Below are 20,435 nucleotides of genomic sequence, written 5' to 3' on the forward strand. Positions count from 1 at the left end.
GCACGTTTTTCTCGGCCATGCAAACATCACAGCCCCTTAAGAAGGTGACTGTACTCACCACCACCCTGGGACAGTCCCTGTGGGTGAGGTGCTTGGGTGAGTATGGTATTTTTCAGTCAAGCCTCTGCCTAAATGAAGAAAAGGCAGGAATTCTTAGCCTGACTAATGCTCTGCCACTGAATTTCAGCCATCACTGCAGTTGAGCTCAGTAACGTGTTTTTATCTCCCAGAAAATCAGCTGTCTGGACACCAAACCATTAAGAGATGGTGAGCCCCACACAACCTCCACTCATACTCTGTTTCAATGTGTGCCAGCAGCCCCTGTGCAACATGCCTCATTTCTTATTTACATTTGCCAGGCTGGAAACTGCAACCCCTGTTGCTTGTTGTGCTTTTCTCTCCTAGATTAAAGACCCCTAAAATGTCACCCTTTCAGTGTTATCATCGGCCTTCTCTTATTATTGCCTCACAGTAAATAAAAGGGACTTCCCAGTCATTATTTTATACCCCACAATGACAGTGCTTTTTCAGATCAATTAGTTTTCACTCCTCTTATCTGCATTCAAGCCTCACCTCCCTTTCAGTGTTTCCATTGCCTGCTCAGGGACCTTTCCTGTGTCTCCTCTGACCTCTGGGAGAGGAGCTGAGCTAACTCAAAAGGGGAGCTTGGTGTGAGGACATCCGATCTGCTTACAGACCAGCCAACCTAATGTCGAACACAGCCGATGCCTTTGTGCATGTCTGAGCCCCCAGTGCACATCCTGGGGAGATAACAATTGCTGGCTTGGCTGTAAAGTTACATCCCCTTTAGCACGATCAGCTCATACAAGGCACATCAGTTTTTGTGACCGGGTACTTATCTATAAGGACCTTCATCCTCTATCTTGTGCACAATTACCTTTCAATAAGAACCTCTCAGTTGAAATAATCTTATTTTACACACTCTCCCTTTCTATCCTGAAAGACATAAAAACATCAGGGCAAAATCTTTTTCTGCAGAAACTAACTTGACTGGCGATGCTCTTTGTATTTTCTCCCCCTCTCTTCCAAATTAGTGTTTTTTCATTCTGGCAAGTACCCACCCTATTCCTACCCAACACACAGAAACCAGAAACTAATCTTAAGTGGGTCAAACCAACTTCATTGTCCATCTTGAGAAAAGTTTAAAATGTAAGCTGTCAAGAGCACAGAGTTAAAAAGCACATTGAAAGCCACCGAAGGCCAGTTTGGACTACATGACAGTGAAATTTCTTTTAAAGGATCGTAGGGAACTGTGTTTAGCTTTTAAATATAGCTTTTCAACCCCCTGCTATGGTTTTACAAAGTAGGAGCAGCATCACTGTTCCCCAAAATATCCTAACCACATCATGTTAGAAATCGAGCTTTACTATTTCACTTTGTTTCCTAGCTACCGACATTTTTTTAGCTTAGTAGTAGAGATGAGCAGTGAAATTTGGCATTCAGCCTGCAACTTCATAAAAGCCTTAAAAAACCTCATGCATATATACATATCTATCTATATATACATCTGTAACAATTACAGTTGCTACCATAGCTCTCTTTTCAGAAATGTTTCAGTTACTACTGCCTCCATCCTGGTTATCCACTCATTCCCATCCTGGGGCCTCTGCCAGCTTAGTCCTGGACAACCCCCAGTTCTGCCTCTGCCTCACAGCCCCCTCCATCCCAGCTCCCCAGCTCTGCCCTACACCCTTTTCCCACCCCAGCCCCATCTGCTGTCGGAGCATTCTCTCTTCTCTCCTCTCACCCTTTCCAGCTCTACCAGTCCCTTTACATTCATCACATTAAAGAAAACATTTCATGGTCATCTCTTTTATCTCCTTCAGTGAACAGTTAATCAGAAAAAATGCTTTCATGTTGCTAAATCAGGGCCAGTGGGCAAAGCCAGGCTGACAAGAGACATTTTCCTCTGCTACTAACCTGGGCTAAATAGTATTAATTACAGAGGCTGGGCTTTGATTGCTGGAGTGTGGTGGGGCTGGCGGAGCTCCCTCCTCCCCCTCTACTCCCTCCCACCACAGACCCACACTGCGCCTCCCTACCTGCCTGCCCTTTGCCAGCATCCCCATGTCATGTCACAGCACAGCTGCAAGTGGGACCCCCTAAATCTTCACCTGGGCTGCTCTGACAGTAACTCTGGGAAAGTCAGTTCCCTGGACTGGAGGACTGTCCTGCTGGGTGGCTGGGGTGTCCCTGTCCTTGCCTCCCCCATGCTTGTCTGCCCAAGGCAATGTTTTTTCCAGGACAGAAACTGCTTCTTTTTATGTGTTTCAAAGAACCTGAGTTCTGGGAGGCAACTCAGTAGACATCACCCCATACAGTGTTTCTCAGCCTGTGGTCTGTGGGCCACAAGTGGTCTGTCAGATGTCAAAAGGACTGCAAAATGGCTGCAGACAATTTCTTGGGACAGACATATCCATCCTCACACATGCCACAAAGGAGCAAAGACAACAGGCAGTGGAAGCAGAAGGCAAATTGAGGACAATGTGCTACAACTCAGTCCTCCATGGGGCGGTCCAAAGGTGTTTATTGCTCTTTCAAAGAAAGAAATAAAAAATCGGCCAGACTAGCCCCACAGACACAAGAGGCCCATCTCTGCACATCTCCAAGGACATTATGGAGGAAATGACACTGTGCCCCAATCTGTGTTGGTAATAGTATCTCCCATGTCTCCCAGGTGGAAGGCAACAACCTTCCATCCCAAAGGCGCCATCAGCAAACAACTGGTTACCAATTCTGCTGAATTGTCTTCCCACAAATTAGCAAAATAGGCCAAATCCCCAGACAAAATGAATCACAGCTGAAACATTCTGCTTTTTAGAGACAGAATGCCACTAACTTATTTCCCTATCCCTCTCCGAGCTGAGCAGGACTTTACAAAAGTGACCACATGAGGAATTTTCAGGGCAGTCGCTCTCTGTTTCAGAGACCTTCCCTTGGGATGGGTGGCACAGTTTGAGGCCTGAGTCAAGCTGTGGTTTAAGCTGATTAAGGTGACTGTCTCTGGTGACCCATGGTGCCAAGCCCTGACCCCATGCAGCTCGTGGGCAGCATAATGGGAGCACAGGACTTCAGGAAAAAAGCGCCTCCAGATTCACTACAAAACTCATCTGGAGCAGCCAGGCAGGACAATGCTTTTAAATGCTTTTTTATTTGTTTTGAATCTTTGTTTCTGTGTATGAAGACCTGTTTCTCCAGACAATGTGAGCTGGAGTGTGAGCCCAACTGGATGACCTTTGAAAGTTGAGGTTCCACATTTCCATCCTGATAATGAAGATGTTATGTCCTTCCTCCTCCTCCTCTTCCTCCTCCTCCTCTGTGCTGCATCTGATTTCCACAGGCTCATCCTGCCTTCCTAAGTCAATGCTTGGCTCTACCCTGCACAAGCACAGAGGGAAGCAGAAGAGGTAGATCTGGTCCATTTTTCCCCATGCACACTCTCATTGTCTATATGTTCTTCTCAAGGACACACTGATCTGGTTTTCCCAGACAGCAGCAACGGGTTGGAGTCTCCACCAGGGCAAATCAGCACAAGGTCTTGGAGGTCTGCCAGCATGGTCTAGCCTCTTAGACACATTTCCTCTGAAAAGCAAAGAATAGGAGATTTTGGAAAACCCAACAACCAAATCAGATAAAACTTGATATAGCAGTAGCTTGCATGGATCCAGATGCTCAGGACAAATCTACTCCAAGTTTTTTGGGAACAGGGCCATTTGGACTACCTGGACCTCTAGAGCAAAAGACCTCAGCCTTGTCAATAGCTTCATTCCCACCTTCAAATTTCAGTGTAGCACTTAAGAGAATGAAATACCCAAGTAACCCAACTAGGTAGTTGTCCCCATGCCACTCCTCTCTATATTCAAATGTTTTAAGCTGACAGTGCTGTATTTATAGACTACAGGATAGCAGTTACTGTGCAACACCCTGGAAGAGCTGTTGAAGAGGCAGAAATAGGCATTTTGCTGTCTAGGAGGGCAGTACAGAGCCTAGGGGATAAACAGATCCTCAGGCAACATGCAATAGTGAGGGAAGCTAAGACTTGAGTGGCCATTGCTGAGTTTAGAGTCAAGAGCCTGTTGATATGAGTGACAGCTCAGAGTCCTCATTGCAGCATAAATTCAGGCTACAAACAATGCAGGGGCTTTTTAGATTAACTTCAGATATTTAGGACTCTCTTCATTGGCAGAAAGATGAGAAACTTTTCTTCTTTTTTTTTTTTTTTAATACAGTGAAAATATAGGAGATAAGAACAAATTAAGCCTCCATCTCACCCAAAGTTTCCTGGCAGGCCAGTATTTGGTTGCTTCTGAGAGAAAAGGAAGAAGCTTTGCATCAGTGGGATAATGTGCTTCCAAAAGAGTTTCTTCCTCAGAAGTTGTCTCTCTTGCTTAGAAGTCGTCTTCTGCCTTGAGGCAGGGTGGTTTCTGTCCAAAGCTACTTGATTTGACTTTGTTCTTTGTTTATTTTCAGCTCTGCAGGCTGTCACTGTGAATAATGAGTCTTTGGTGCTGGAACACAATTCTCAGATTAATATTGTCTTCCATGGTAAATTCCAGGGCTGCTCAATTGCAGAATAAATCTTACCTTCACAGAGGGGGTGGCTGGTGCCTTTGGAGATGGGACAGGGTGCTTGTACAGCACCTCCCTGTCCATGCACAGAAGGTCATAACTCCTTGCTGAAGCTCTGCCTACAAGGGCCAGGCCCTCCTCCAGCCTGAGCTATAAGCTGGGCTTGCCTCAAGCTCTCCTGAGCTCCACACTTGGGAATCTGCTGCCACATGGTGGCATACACTCTCTCTTCCTGGCCCTAGGAATGCCTCCTTGGCTTCCAAGAGGTAGCACATGTGGAAAGAGCACTTCTGAGCTCTGCATTGCAACTAGCTCACTAAGTTTCCAGGGACCCATTCCAGAGCTGCTAGAAGCTTTTCCAAGAGGATTGTTTGAAGCAACAAATGTTTGAAGGAACACAAAAGCACGAGGAATGATGGCAAAAAATCTGAGAGGATCTCATGTGCTTTGGGGTCAGCAGGTAGGATTTGTTAGTGAAAGACCTTTACCTAAACTGAAAATACTACAAATATTTCCACAAAGCAGACCAAGGTCTGCATCCATCTCCTTTAATTTCTGCTCTGCAGCAGATGTGAAGGCAGCACCAGGCAGGAAAAGAAACTATAGGGATCATTCCTGTTCCTGACAAAGACTGAAAAGCAGAAAGGTGATTGTCACAGGAGCTAGTGGAGAGCATCACTTGCTCTGTCTGTGTACAGCACTTTCAGTTTTCAAGGCCGTGTTTCACTCCTTGAGGCCACAGGTTGCTTTGTCCTGGGTCAGGCAGATGTGTGCTAGAGAGGATGCATTTGCAAGGCAGCAGCTCAAAACAAGGCTGACTGCTTCCTTCCAGAAGGGTGGTGGCACCTGTGGGTGGAAAATCCATGGGAAGTGCCCTGGGGCCACCTTTGCACTGGAGGCTGTGAGGCAGCATGCTCAGAGCCTGCTGTTCACACGGTGCTCTGCGTACAGTGCTGGAGATGGCAACTTTGCATGACAGGCTTGGCTGGCTGGGAGATGCAAGGAGCCATCCAGCCAACGAGGGAGGGTGGCAGAGCATGGCACCTGCCCAAAGGGTCACCTCAATAAAGCCACTTAGTTTGCAAAGAACTTTGGAGAACTGGGCCCAAACCAATAATGCCTGGAGTCTGCAACAGAAAGACTGATGCCTGGCATTGACAGCATTCCTGCTCTCCTCCACATCAAGAAAAAGTTGACGTCCACCCAGCAGCAGCTCCTGGATGCAGGAAAAACAGAGATGCTGTGAAAACGGTGAGTTGCCATGGACCTTCCTCCCATCCCACCACAGCCCATGCCCAGTGGTAAAAGGTGCACCTATTCTTCCAGCTTCACTTCCACTGTAGTGCTCTGGCAGTGAAAATAATGCAGGGAGCAACACAGGATGGGCACAGTGAGACTGGGAGCAGTAAAGCATGAGAAAATAAGGATGGGGAGGTGTGGCCCCTAGGGAGGGACTGTCCAAGAAACAGAATGGAGAGGGAAAAGGGAATAAAGGTGCTGTGGGCAACACATTAGGAAACTCTGTGCTGTGGTGGGATCTTTGTGTTGGCAGGACACCGTTCCCCAGAGGCACTGAGTACTCAGGCCAGCAGAGCAGGGACTGGAAGGACCATCTCTCCTGCAAGCCTAGTAGATGTCTTCATGACACATTACAGAGCTGCCCCACCTTCTGCTTCTGCTGTTCCTCAGCTAGCTGAGCTGTAGGAGAGGAAGGGATGACCAAGGAAGGGAATTTTGCAAATGCTGTGACAAAATAGGTAACAAGGTTTTTAGAAGTTCAGCCACTCTCATTCCGTATGGTTTGATGTGGTATGGCAGTACATGCAGATCAGAGGGAGGCTTTAAGATTACCAGTATCCAGCTGTGGAGCATGCAGGCACCCAGGAAGAGTCCTGGGACCAAGCCATGGCCAGTATGGCACCAGTCAGGCCACTTATTGTCGGCTATGCCTCCCTTCCTCTCCTCATGGAGATGGGCTAGCCCTCTGCCCCAGATGCTCTGTCCTCATTGCTGCTCTCTGCTCTTGCCTGCTGCATTTTGTTTGGTGGAAAAGGATTCACTATGTGGGTCAGAGGCCATGTGTGCCCTGGCAGACCTCAGATACCAGGGTAACCCACCTGGGTGATTAACAGTGGTGGAAGGTGCTGCAGAAGTGCTCCGGTTGATTCCCCACAGACGCACTGTGTGAACGGCAAACACATCAAAGGGTGTCTCCCTTTCATCTCACTGCTCCAAGCAGACGGCTCCGAGGCATCCCTTCCAAGAACAATATGGAGGAGAACTCTAATAACCTTAGAGTGGAGCCGTGCCAGCGCTCCCAGTGGCCATTCTGGTGGCAGCTACAGGGGCGCCTTCTCCGCTTCCACCCTAATTGCCCTTAATTGGCTCCTGCCTGCTGGCAGCAGAACGACAAGGGCTCTCCAAGGATCACTGCACAAGCGTGACAACATTTGGAGAAGGATTGTCGGCCCCTGCCTTGCCCCACCTCCATCACACTCTTCCCCACCCACCAGAGAAATACAATAACCCTTCCAAGTAGGAGATTTTTCTGTCAGTACATACCATTTTCCTTCTAGGCTCTGCTATGGAGGGGGCCTTGCCAGGGAGCTGGGGCAGGGGGCAGGGCAGGGTCTGTGTCCTGAACCCAGAGGAGGGGGTGTGTGATGGCCTTGGGCTAAGGGGGTCATAAGCATTGTCCCTCCATACAGCACTGCGGCCACCATGTCCAACAGCACACGCAAGTGCAGTGAGCCCTGCTGCTCTGCTGTGTGCCAGGGCTTCCTGGGCAGGTGACCAGAGCTTTGAGGTATCCCACTGCAGAACCAGAACACCAGGGGATTCACAAAAATCCCCACAAAATCCCAATTTCCCCAGAGAGAGGTGCTGCTGTCCCAGGGCAGCCAGGTGGGAATGGGGCTGCATCCCAATGTGATCTCCTGGCTACAGCCTGCACTGTTATCTTGGAGATGTGGTAGGGAGGGCTCCTCTCTGTCCCTACTCCCGTCCCAGTGCTGGGTGAGGGCACTGAAAGCAGAAGGTCCCCGAAACCCCCCTTCCCTAGGAAGGATTCTCCAGGACACACTGGCCCTTGGCTCATCTGACTACAGTTTCCTGTGGCAGCCCACCCTGCACTTCCCCTCTCTGCCTGACACCCACACAAGCCATCACCTCATGTCAACAGGAGGATGGGAAGCCACCACACAAAAAGCACCTTTTAGCTCTGACCAGGCACATCCACATCCAACTGCCTCCTTGCTCCTGCTTCCAGCCAGGACAAACCCTTGCTGCAGCAGCAAAATATAGCCAAGCATCTTCCCAGTCCCTCATGGTTGCCCACAGCCCAGCCAGGGCCAGTATCTGCAGGCAGCAGGCATCACATGAGCAACATGTTCCACGGCAAGCTGGCAGGGGCATAGAAGTGCAAACAGGACACAAATTCAGTTCTGATGGAGGGAGCTGCAATGTCTTTCCCACTGAGGTTATTTTTAAACTGTTTATCAAAGGCTCACTGCTCTTGGCAGCAGGGTGGGCTATTTTTGGATGCCTGCTTCACCTCTCCACGGAGATATGCTGGCAAAGGCTTGCCCTTCTTTTGCCTGGCACCCTCAGACCTCCTGTGGTCTCTGAGGTTTGCCCTGCTATGGTCACTGCTGTTTGCTTCCTCACACATCGAGGGACTTTTTAAGCAGAAGGTCTGAGCTCAAGAACAGCCTCATTATGAGTCCTTGTTAACAAAGCCCCTCATCCTTTAGTGGTGACACTGCTGCTTGGGTATGGGCAAAATACACACTTGTTCCTGCTGTTCTCCAGGATTGGTGGAATTTGTCCTGACCTAAGCCTGGCACACTGGAGCTTTGCATTCAAGTTTTTTTTCTCTGCTATTGGCTTTCCACTTGCTGCTGCCACATCTCTTCACCCATCTAGGAGAGCAAGGCCATGTTTCTCTACTCCCTGGGATTGCTGGGACAAGTAATTGGGACAGGATGACTGAAAACTCAGCACTGTCCTCACAGAGCCTCTCCTCTATGGATGGGTGAAGGACATGACAAGTTTCACTGAGGTGCAACATTGGCAAAGGTGGTCTGGTGAGGCAGGGCTCAAAGCAAGTGCAGGGAGACAGCAGGGGTGTGTGGAAGCGCAGTAGCTGGGTGTTGGAATCAGTGAAAGCACAGACTGGAATGGGAATGCAAAGCAAGCCATCAGGCTTTAAGGTTAATAATAGGCTGTCTGAGTCTTGACTGTGTAAAAGAAAATCAGTCCTTAAAAGAAGCTCACTGGCAGAGTGCTTGGCCTTAACAGAATTATCCACAGGAGCCCAAACAAATGACTGGCCTCATTACCGACCCGCAGCCTCAGGCATGGCTTGAGACACGCTGGGCTCTCATAAAGAAATCAGCACTGTCCACATTGCCCCTGCAGTACCAGAGAAAAGGACTTGGAGAAGTTTCCCAAGAACTTCTTGGGAAATCCCAAATTCAAGGATTTCCTTTTGTTAGCAAAGCACAAACTTTCTGCTGAAGAAAGATTTTTCTTCATTCAAATATGATTTTGGAGGGCCAACGGTACGTGCAGGCCAGGAGATTCTCCTCCAGGAATGAGGACAGAAGAAAGCCAGTGTTGGCATGTGCAAGGTTTGTACTCACTTGTGAGATCTGTACTCAAAGAGAAAGGATGTGTCTTTTCTTACAGGAAGTGACTGGATGAAAAGGTGAAAACCACTTACTTGTGCTGGTTAGAAAGCTTCAAGCTATATAAACACACATAATTGCACTCTCCAGCCCTGAGAGTTAATGGACAGACTTCTCTGAAATGAGAGACTGGCTCAGGCTTAGGAGAAAATGAGGTGGAACCCATTGTGATCTTGTGACATCCACCACCTAGTCAGCCCTTGTGGCCTCACTGGTCACCATCTCCATGGGCAAGATAGTCAGAGGGGACTGGAATTGCTGCCAGACCAACAGCAAAGAGCTCAGGGGAAATATCCTCGGGGTAAAGAATCAAGGCACAAATGCCAAGGGAGAAACATGGGTAAGGGAAGGGAAATGCACCTCCACGCTGCAGACACAGAACTATATCCAACAGCACCCACAAGTGCTGGAGTGTGTGTAAGACTGCTATGGCAGCACAAGGCAGTGTGTCTGGGAAAACAGGCACTCTGATTTCTAAGCAAGTCAGGAATAAAATGGGCAAGGTCACTAAGCAGTTCCTTCAGACACGCACCAGGGGAGGTGACAGCAGCATGTGGCTGGCTGTGGGGGCCAGCACTGTAAGCGTGGCCAGGGCAAGCTGCACAGGGAGCACAAGCTCATGGAATGAGTCTCGCTGGTGCACTGAGGCTGCTGGCACAACGTGTATTGCTGGCATGAGGTCTCACTGAGGCAAGTTGCCCCCTGACATCTGTGGGCATGTTGGATGTGAGGAGACATTCCCATGGCAAGTGAAGGTGATGCCATGGGGTGCAGTCAGAAAGACACATTCACCATGAGAGGGTGCAAAGAAAAAAATCATACCCTTGACCTTTTCTCCCAGCAACAGGGGGAGATTCACTGTGAGCAGTAGGGTGATTGGGAAGTCTAGGGCAGGGACCATGAGAACCTGAGCCTGCCTGGATGACGGATGAGTTCACTGTTCCCAGCCAGAGAACTCAAAAGGACAGAGTTTCTGGAAATGAAATAAATGGAAGGCAAAAATGAAAGAAAAAAAAAATAGTATCTTGTGCTGTTGTTTGTAGCAGCAGCTCTCTGGCCACAGAGAGCAACACATAACTTTCCCAGGCCTTTCTGGGAAAGGCTGTGAGAAGATCAGAGAAAAGAATGATAAATAATTCTTATCTTTACCTGCTGCACTTGTTGTTGTGAACATGTGGAATGTGTTATGGAGATTCGTTTAGCAAAGGGTGATTTCTTAATTAGCCAATGGTGATGGTGTTTTAATTAAAGGACCAATTAGGTCCAGGTGTATCGTAACTGTCTATAAAAGCAATGGGTTCCTTAATAACAATATAATATAATAAAGAGATTGATCAGCTTTCTGTGAATCATAGAGTCAATGCTAATTATTACCCATTTGGGGATGCCTGGTAGCCACAGTTGCTGTAAGCAGGATCCACAGGTTAATGAAAACAAAACTCATAACCTCTCAAACCTTGAGTCAAGAGTCCACTTGGTTGTCTTCTGCCCTGGGTCACCTACAAAAGAGAAATGGAGAAAAATGCATCAGAGGGCTTTGCACAGTATGGCCAAGAGTCTGCCATAGTACCTCTGTCTTTCTGGGGTCATAACAATACAGGGGTAGGTTTCCCTGATATCAGTGCAAAGAACTCAGGCTGGAAAAGCTGGGGGAAAAGAACGTGGTGCAAGGTGGAGGAGAGATGAGGATTTGAAAGAACAGTGGGGAGAGGGACATCATCCTGGATATCACAGGGGACACTAAGAAACACAAATGCAAGCAACCTCTGCACACTACTAATGTCTAGAAGGGTCCTGGTGTGGCCCTTTTAATCCTCCATCCATCATTTGTGTTGACAACATATAGACCCAGCATATAGGCCCCTTCACCTGACCATGTTTCTTTCACAGAGGTCCTCATCACCAGCCACCATTGTGTTTTGTACAATGTCCTGATGGGTCAGCCACCTATCCCAAAATCCGGGCCAGGCCACCCAGCCCTACGTGTCACAGCAAGACCTTGATGTGACACAGGGAATGAGGGGAAGCAATGACTTAGTCCTTGTTGGCAGAGGCCCAGGGGTCCCAGCCCCACCTGGCAGCAGAACCCTTCTGCTTTGGGCAGTGGGAGCCAGGACAAAGACACAATCGTAGGCACAGCAGCTGCTTGGAGCATGCTGCCCCCCCCCCCCATGGGGGACATGCTCCCTGCCTGGCACAGAGACCGTCCGCTCCTCCTTTGTGGTGTGGAACAAAGAGCAGAAGGAGGGAAGGAAGTGACTTCTCTGGAAGCGATTGTGGTGGTGGGATGAGCACCCATCTCTCTCCAAACAGAGCAAGCAGTGATGCCCGACCCTTCTCTCATCCCCTACTGCCTCCTATTCACTGCTGGCATCGCCTCTTTCTGTGCCCTCCGCCTCTCCTTATGCAACAGGGCGAGTGGGAAAAAAAGAAGCAAAAAGAAAGCCAGAGCGAGGGAGCGAGGGAGGGAGGAAGCCAATGGGGCACTGGCTGGCAGGCAGACAAGGAGCACGGCAGGGGCGGCTGGGAGCCCGGGACACAGGGCCGCTGCCAGGGCCTTCTGGGCTGCGGGCATGTACGTGCGGCCAGCAACGTGCGCGCTGCTGCGAGCGGGGCCGGGCACACGCGCGGCCGTGCCCATCGCCCGGGCTGGGCCGGCAGCCGCCCTGACCTCAGCCGGGCCGCGGGGGCTCCCCACACCAGCCCCATCACCGGCGGGCAGCAGGGCAGCGGGTGGGTGACAGGCTGCTTGTCCCCGACCAGCCCCAAGGACAGCACGTGCCACCGCGCACATCCCCGGCCGCTGCCATCCAGGTGCTCGCAGTTCCCAAGCGGGCAGGTGTGTGGTTCTATCTCACTGGCCAGCTTGCCAGTTTTGACTTAAGAGGGAGAAATTGTGACCTCCGCTGTCCCAAGGCCACACGCCTCCTCCCGCTGGCCCGTGTGCGATGCCGTGCTGGGGATCACGCTGCTGCTGCTCCTGCTTCCTTCTGCCTGTGTCAGCAGTTTCAGAGCGGTTCCCAGCCTGGAACAGCTCCCACAGAGCACTCAACCCCCTGCATCCTGGCCACCTCCTGCACCCCTCTTTGGGAGCATCCTGCCCCGCTCCCACTTCTCACCCACCAATTCAGGAGTAAAAGGAAGTCTCACTTGTACTCCCCACTCAAAAATGCCTCCCCAAATCACCCAACATTCATATTCCACACTCACACACAATTTCCCCTATACTAAGGGAAGGGAAGGGAAGGGAAGGGAAAGGGAAGGGAAGGGAAGGAAGGGAAGGGAAGGGAAGGGAAGGGAAGGGAAGGGGGAAGGGAAGGGAAGGGAAGGGAAGGAAGGGAAGGGAAGGAAGGGAAGGGAAGGGAAGGGAAGGGAAGGGAAGGGAAGGGAAGGGAAGGGAAGGGAAGGGAAGGGAAGGGAAGGGAAGGAAGGGAAGGGAAGGGAGGGAAGGGAAGGGAAGGGAAGGGAAGGGAAGGGAAGGGAAGGGAAGGGAAGGGAAGGGAAGGGAAGGGAGTGACACAGAGGAGCATTTCAGAAGACATGTTTTTTATGTGCACCTCTGTGCATTATGTCACAGACCAACTGGGAGTTAAGTCCTAGTCTCCTTCTTTCCCTCATCTCCTGAAAATGGATGAGGTTTTCAGATATTTTGGAGACTGTTGGTGTCCTGCACCCATGAGTCAGCAGCTGTCAGTAACAGTTCCACACACGTGGGTGACACCGCTGGGGTCGGAAAGTCCCTGGAATATCACACACTGGACAATAAGCACGTAGTGACTTGATTAGTCAAACCCACCCTTGGCACGACTAATATACCAACGCCACAACCAAGGCAGCCCTACGTCCTGGAGAGCACGTAGCACTTCTGCTCTCCAGGGAGGTGGCAACAGTGTAGCTATGCAGGGATAGAATGCACAGCAGCTCCTGTGGGTCACGACTCTGCTGCCAGTGCCTGTCAGCTGTGTTTCTCTGCCATTTGCATCTCCATCTGCACACTTTTGGGATCTCCAACCCAAACAACTGCTCCTCAGAGGGGACAGGTTTCATCAGCTGAGATCCTCTGGGAAAGATATTAATCCTGCAGCAGACAAACCCAAGGGGAAGCAGTAGCATATGGACATGGGGGTAACTGAGATGCTCCTGGGCAGCAAGTTACCTCCCTTGCTGGGTGTCACTTGCAGACCAGCCCAGTGGGCATTGTCACAGAGCCCTGGCTCTTTGCCAGGGAAAACAGAAAAGACTGTGGGCAGAGAGAGGCAAATGTCATGGGTAGGCAGGAACACCAGCTTCTGAGCTCACATCAATCATGCTTGTAAATATTTTATTCATTTCTCAGTTACTCACCATAGAAGGCTACTATCCAGCCTCTGGCTATCAGAGAGCAAAAGCATTTAAGAGCATTAAGTCTATAAGCAGGCCTGACACATAAAAACTGCTGTGTGAAGGCAGCACTTTTCAACTTTGTGTCCTCACTTTGGCTTTCTAGCCCAGCCCCGAGGCCCTGGCTCTGCCCCTGCCCCTCACCCCTGCCCTGAAGCATGCCTGAATGTCACCTAACACGTCATGTGCGCAGCAGATTTATAATTCGTACTTCTAGTCACGGCAAAGTAGGGGCTGCCAAATAATAACCCAGGTTTCTTGAAGCAGATGAGTAATTATATGTCTGTAAAACTGGAAAAAGCTAGATTGGCGATGGGCTGCCACCACATTCCCTTCAATGGAGGCAAATGAGGCAGATCTAATCACATTCTTCATTCACTGCATCCTGCAAACTGCCTTTGCAGCACTCAGTGAGGAAGAGCGAGCCTTTGATCCAGGTAGCCCAAGCAGAGCAGCTAAGATGGATAGATATGCAAACAAGGTCCAAGCTCCTGGGTCCAAACCAGCTCTGGAGAGCTCTCCAAATGTGGGCTGTTCAGTTCTGTTCTTCTAGTGGAAAAGCATCTTGGCCTGTTGGCCAAGGCACAGCAAGGTCCAACATAAGCGTGTTGGACTTCATTCCAGACTACTGGGCACAGTGCTGGGGTGACATGGCAACCTCTCTGTCACGGGGAAGCAAGCAGGTCACTGTGGAAGAGGAAAAAGAGGGGTCAAGAAGTAGCAGGTGGGAAACTGGGATGAGTAGAAAGCAGGTATGAAAAGTGTAGGAAGTGGTGTGGTCAGATAAGGGAAGGGGCAGAAAGAAGAAGACAAGTTAAGGGATAAATTGAAAGGACCAGAAGGGAAGAGGTTGTTAAAGGGAATTACAGGGGTTGTTTAAACTGAGAATTATCTGGACCAGAGACTCCCTCCACAGTTGCCCAACCTCTAGGCCTGGATACCAAATGAGCAACAAATCAAAAGACGAGAGAATTTAAAACAGATCTTAGGAGGGAAATGAATGAGTGGGAATTACCAGAATTCAGAAAACTGGTGGAGACATCCAGACCCAGAGAGGCAAATATAGAAAGAAGCTGGAAATGCAAATACAGCCAGGTGTATGCACTGAAATCCCTAACACATGGGGGATAAGCAAAGGAAATGATGAAGCTGAGCTGGCACACAGGGAAACAGCCTGGCCCCACCATGTGCCACCAGTGCTGCTTCAGAGCAGCTTAGCACTGGAGCACTCCATTAGGGAAATGTCACTCTGGAAATAGTCTAGTTGGTAGTGAGATCATTCATTCTTCTCAGCTGGAAACCTGACCCTGTTGCCAAACTTATTTTCCAGGCTAGAAGCTGATGCTCATGGAAAACTTTGGCCCTGAGGCCTAAATAGACATCCTGAGTTTGTCAGTGCCAGTGCTCAGCACCCCGGCTGTCTGCGCAGCCATCTCAGAAGTGTCTCTGGCCACATTGCAGCTGGGTCAGTGGCTCAGCTGGGGAAGATGAGCACAGCCAGCATGATGTGGTGGCAAGTCACACTCCACACACTGTCACCAGCTCCCAGGCTGCCACGTGCTGGCTAAATTTGGGTTGGCATGGAGTACTCATTGCATGATCTTCAAAGAGATTTTACAGAGGTAAAAGCCTGGCAGTAAGTGGCAAGGGTGTAAGAGGGCTCAAATACCTGGTTTGATATTAAGTCCCCTAGCTGCTATTAAAGGGAGTTCATTTCTCCTGGATATCTGACAGCAGGAGGAGACATGTGTTTAGAAGCCTTTTCTGGCTCCAAGCATCACATGAATGAGTGTGGATATGTCAAACTCTTCCAGTCGTGTCTTTTGTCACAAAGTCATGACTGCCAAACCACCATCCTACATCAGAGGTTTTGGGCAACTCACACTGTGCCACACCAGGGAAGTGAGCCATTGCATTGGCAGGGCAGTTCCCCCAGCCCAGCTCTGTGCTACCTGCTGTCTGTGCTGCTTCAGCTGCTTTTCCATAAGCAGTTGGCCTCAATCCAAAGAAAACAGCAGGAGTGGTGCCATGTCAGTGCAAATGTCTGTGGGAAAGCCTGCTGTGGGCAAGCCTGTGGTGGGCAAGCAGTCTTCATGGAGCTCAGGGGGAGGCTGGGCCTGCTCCAGGTCCTGTGCCTAATATTTGCCGTGACACCCAGATAATATCTGTAGGCTGCTGGCAGGTGCTCACCTCGCTTTGGCTGGTGCAGTATTTGAGTGTGTGGTGAAGGTGTGAATTATACCCTGTTTCAGGCACTGCGTAGCATTGAGGGATAGCCAGGGGTACAGGCATTTACCCTGCCTCCAGCTGGGGTTGCAGGCAAACTCCTGCAAAGCCCTTATCTCCCTCCCTTGCCTTCCCTGCAAAAAGCACTGGCCTGGGGGACAGGGCAGCCCCAGGAGCCCCCAGGCACTTCGGTCTCAGGCACACCAGGGAGAACCAAGGGACAACATTCCTAAAGAGGAGCTGAATTTGGAGAGTCAGACGCACATCATTTGGGGCACTGGAGTGAACTGAAATGCCAGGTGTCCGGATGGAACGATGGCGAGCGTCCCTGCTCCGGCCGGCAGTGCCTAACCATTAGCCGGGGCGCCTACAAAGGCCGCTGCCTGCGGGCAGACGTGATTGCAGGCACAGCTCCTGGGCTTGTGGGAACCTGGCGGAAACCCTCCCGGTTTCCCCTGGTCCCGGCTCAGCTGCGCCGGGAGATTTGCATTGGCAGCAGGGTGGAGGGGAAGCTCGCCCGCCCCTCGCCCACACGCTGCCAGCGTCCTGCCAGTGCCGGCAGCCTTTCGCCTCTGTGAACTTTTTGTCTCTTGTGTGAAAGAGGAGTGTTTATCAAAGGAATCGTTTAAACAATTTAAATGCATCTTAATTAGAAGTGGACCAATGGCACAAGGAGCCATACAAGGAGCAACACCTTTAGCTTAGAAACACACCTTTCCACCTGCACTCCTCTCTCACCTATAGACATCCCTCCCTTCCATCACAGGTCTGTGGGAAGCTCAGCTGGCTAAGTACCACCCTGGCAGCCTGAAGTGTCCCCACAGCCCCACGCTGCCCCCAGCCCAGCTGCATGTTACAATACGCACGGCTGGGTCAGTGCCCCCTCCATCCCCTCTCCCAGCCTCCCACTGCTCTCCCAGCCCCAGGACCCTGCCCCCTTCCTGCCACCCCTCGCTCCTGACCCTGGTGTCACCTATAGCTGCAACAGCTATTCAGCCTATATCCATTACTAAAAGAAGAATCCTCTGTAGGGCAGCAGAAAAGCCCTGGCTGTACAATGTGCGCAGAGTGAAAAGGAAAGGCTGTTAACACCACTTGGAAAGGGGCCTGCATTTGACAACAAACACAGCCAAGTTTCGAGCTCCTTGCTAATTAGTCTATTAGATGTATGAGCAGAGAAAGCCTCTCACCATCCAGTGCCGCTCCACTCCCGCACTTCACCCTGTCACCTCAGGAATCCTGTGCCCCATCTCCATGGTCCGGTGCTACGTAGGCATCACACCAGCAACTGGCCACTCGCCTGCACAGAAGAGCCAGCCAGAGATGGCTCCTTGCTGCCGACCTTCTCCAAGGGACAAAAGCTGCTTAAGAGCTGGAGCCAAAGTGCCAGGTGCTGCCGGGATACCAGGCTGTGGAAGAAGAGAGCCCCCTGCACAGACCCACAGACCTGCATGTCTGCTGGCTGGACACCCCCAGCCCTATGGCACTGCCAAGGAGCCACTGGGAACAGCCCTGTGAAGAAGGTGTTGGGGAGAACCCATCCTCCTGCCAAGCAGCACACCTCCCAGTCACGCTCCTGTGCCTGCAGAGCCATCAGTCCAGGGAAGATGTTGCTCCCTGGGGCATACTCGAGCAGGGATCAAGCAAAACCATCGTTATTCACCCTGGCACATGAACCCATACACCTCTGCAGCCCCAGCCTTTCAGCACCTTTCTGGCAACCCAGCCAGCCAGTCCAGCAGAGAGAGGTTCCCAGTGCATCAGCAGCAGCTGGGGAGCATCCATGCATCCATCTGTCCATTTGTCCAGTGAAAGGGTTAAACAGCCTGTGCCCCACCCTTGAGGCCAGTCTGAGTTTCCAGCATGGAAGGGAGAGGCTTACAGCTGGGGATCATTACTGGGCAGCCATAACGAGGGTGGAGGCCTTCCTCCCACACTGATCAGAGGAGCTTTGCAACTGTATGCCCTGGAGCTAAGGGATGAGGTCCAGGGCTTGTTTACCACCTTCTGTGAAACAGGGGAGTTTTGTCCACACCAAGGAGAATATCAGCAAATCCCACCACGAAGTGATGTGTTATGTGCTCCCCAGAGCATGGGGACCACTTGATGACCACCCAGTCTGCTTCAGTTGACTTCTCCAAATCAGCTGGCCCTGATTTGGCTGGCCTGCCTTGGAGTATTTATTCATCTAATATTCTCTCGAGCAGGAGGCAAGAGGGGATATTGTGTTCCCTCACCTTTTACTCCTGCTAACAGAGCCCACTGACAAGTCATGGGAACAGATACACCTCTGCTGTCTGAAAATATAGAGCAGCAAAACATCTGATTCTGTCCTGCCCTGTGCAGAACTTGCAGGAATCAAGGGAAAAGGACAGGCAGCCTTTTTAACTTGAACACAGTGCAAAACCTCCAGACACTGAGTGCTCTCTACTCAGACTGTCCAAAAGACTTGGAGAAATTTAGCAAAATCCTAAGGGATGAACTAATAGCAGAAGAACTAAGCAGCAGCCATTTTGTCGTGGGGATGGCATGTTGCCTGGACATCCACAGATGAATGGAAACCCACATGCCAAGGGATGCCGGAAGCATGGCCTTTTCTTGGAATAACGGGGAGCTCCACATGAAAAATGGATGACTCAGTCTCCTTAGCACCACAGTCAGACAGGGAGGGGAAGAAGTTGTGGTACTCCTCTAAGCTCAGCCCCTTGGAACAAATTTGCCAGATACAAAAATGAGATGTTATGTTTGGCTTGCGTGGCTGTTTCCCTGCTTCATGCCCTCAAGCAGCAAAGCTGTGCTGGCTGGTGGAAATCAACAGTGTAGACACAATCTACTTGGTTTCCAATGAAAGCCAGGAATGTCTGGAGGGCCAGTCGTAGCTTCTGAGGGTTGAATGGATGTGTATCTCTTCATCCAGCAGAACTGAACCAACTGCTGGGGAAGTTTCATCTTGGCTAAGCAGGACATCCAGAGAATGTACTTTCCAAGATCTAATTTGTACTGTGGACTGTGACCCCCCTTCTCCTCCCTTCCAAGCACAGGGGATTTTGTAATCTCTGCAGGATGGCCTTATCAAATACTCTTGAGCTGCAATATAACTTCTTGGAGGAAGCTATTCCCCTTGATTTCATCCTGCACATTACACAAGTGTGATTCAGCCAAGGAGTTTGGAGGAATTATTTATTAATGGGTCATGAGATCACTGACGTCGCTTTTCTGTGAAATCATTGAGAAGCAGAAAACAGATCATTGGCCTCAGGTCCTTGAAAATCATATAAACCTGTGGGGAATGTCTCTGCTGCAGACCTCATCTACTCTTGACAGATGTTTATACCACAGTGGCCTCTCTCATCTCAGAGCTGTAATCCAGACAACAGTCAGCTCGATCATTGCAAATGTGCCTCCATTACACTAAAGTGTGTGGTGGGTTGGCTTTTCTGTGTCAGCCAGTTTTAGGGTCTAGTTTTTCCATGCAGAGTCCACCAGCCTCTGTGAACATGCTCACCCTCTAGCAGAGGCACCCACTGCTTGAGCCAGCTTTTACAGAGCATTTGAGCTTGAAGGAGCAGTTTGTGCACTTCAGCACCAGGCTGAATCAGCACAGACAGAAAAGGACTCCCCATGCAAACAATGGCAACCACTCTGTGTGAAAAGGAAGGTAGCTCAGGTCTGCTCTGGACAGCCTTTTGCAGAAGTCTGGCATGGCTCTGAAGGACTCCTGTGGGTTCATCTTCACACTGAATCCCTGGAGAACTCAGCAGCTTCATTGTGCTCTCCTCCGAAGGGCTGCTGTGAGGTCTAGTGGAGACTGAGCCCCCCCTCTCCTGCTGTCACGAAAGCTCATTCAAAGATTGTTGTTTACTTCACATTTGTAGCTTACCTTCCATTAGTGGTTTAACTTCAGCCACCTCAAAGGGTATGCTTCCTCCACTTCCTCTCTAGATCTTCGCTTGTTATCTACCCAGCACCAAATGAGGGACCTACTCAAGAAGTCTTCCCATCTGATTCTTGTACACAGGAATTATGTAATAAGCCTTTCTGGTTGATTGCAAATTTAGAAGCCTCCACAGTGCAACTAAACCACTCCATTTCCCATGAAGAAGTGATAACAGCCTGCTGTCCTCTGTCAGCTCAAGGGGAGGTCTGTCTGAACAGCAGGTTAAACTTCATTTAGGCTTCCTGGTGTTGTGCCATGTATCCTGCAAGGCTATCCACTTTTTGAAACAGGGAATATAGTGTGGTATCTAAAAAACATGGCAATGTGGGGAGAATCACTGTTATGACCTTGTCACCCTGCAAAGACCAGGTGTGTCTTACCATGTAATGGTGCAGGATCTAAAAGAGAGCACCTGAGACATCATCTAACTATATCTCTTGCCAAGGACAGATACCACTATCCAAGCAGGCCTGACAAGTACTTGTAGCATCTTGGTTTTGGAAATTTCTCAAGAAGGAGATTGTGTCATTGGAGTTGGAGCATCTGGTTAGAGGCCTATCACTAGTGGTGTCCCCAAGGTTCACTTACTGGGCCCAGTATTGTTTCACAAGTTC

At 50.2% G+C, this 20,435-nt stretch overlaps 1 protein-coding gene across 2 annotated transcripts in view; it reads right to left on the bottom strand.

Annotated features, from left to right (window-relative positions):
• Positions 1–3,199: 3,199 nt before the first annotated feature.
• LOC128786232 (uncharacterized) overlaps positions 3,200–20,435 on the bottom strand; it is a 45,333-nt gene continuing 28,097 nt past the window's right edge. The window contains exons 3-7 of one of the 2 annotated variants that reach the window (XM_053939366.1): positions 10,735–10,777; positions 6,708–6,846; positions 4,606–5,806; positions 4,293–4,529; positions 3,200–3,603 (exon numbers count right to left, since the gene is read on the bottom strand). In XM_053939366.1, the coding sequence (XP_053795341.1) occupies positions 5,294–5,806; positions 6,708–6,846; positions 10,735–10,777 (695 nt within the window). In that variant the 3' untranslated portion in view covers positions 3,200–3,603; positions 4,293–4,529; positions 4,606–5,293. Of the gene's footprint in view, positions 3,604–4,292; positions 5,807–6,707; positions 6,847–10,734; positions 10,778–20,435 lie in introns of both variants that reach the window. The other variant, XM_053939364.1, reaches the window with a different exon arrangement.

The sequence above is a fragment of the Vidua chalybeata genome, chromosome 3 (assembly GCF_026979565.1).
Source record: "Vidua chalybeata isolate OUT-0048 chromosome 3, bVidCha1 merged haplotype, whole genome shotgun sequence".
Lineage (NCBI taxonomy): Eukaryota > Metazoa > Chordata > Aves > Passeriformes > Viduidae > Vidua > Vidua chalybeata.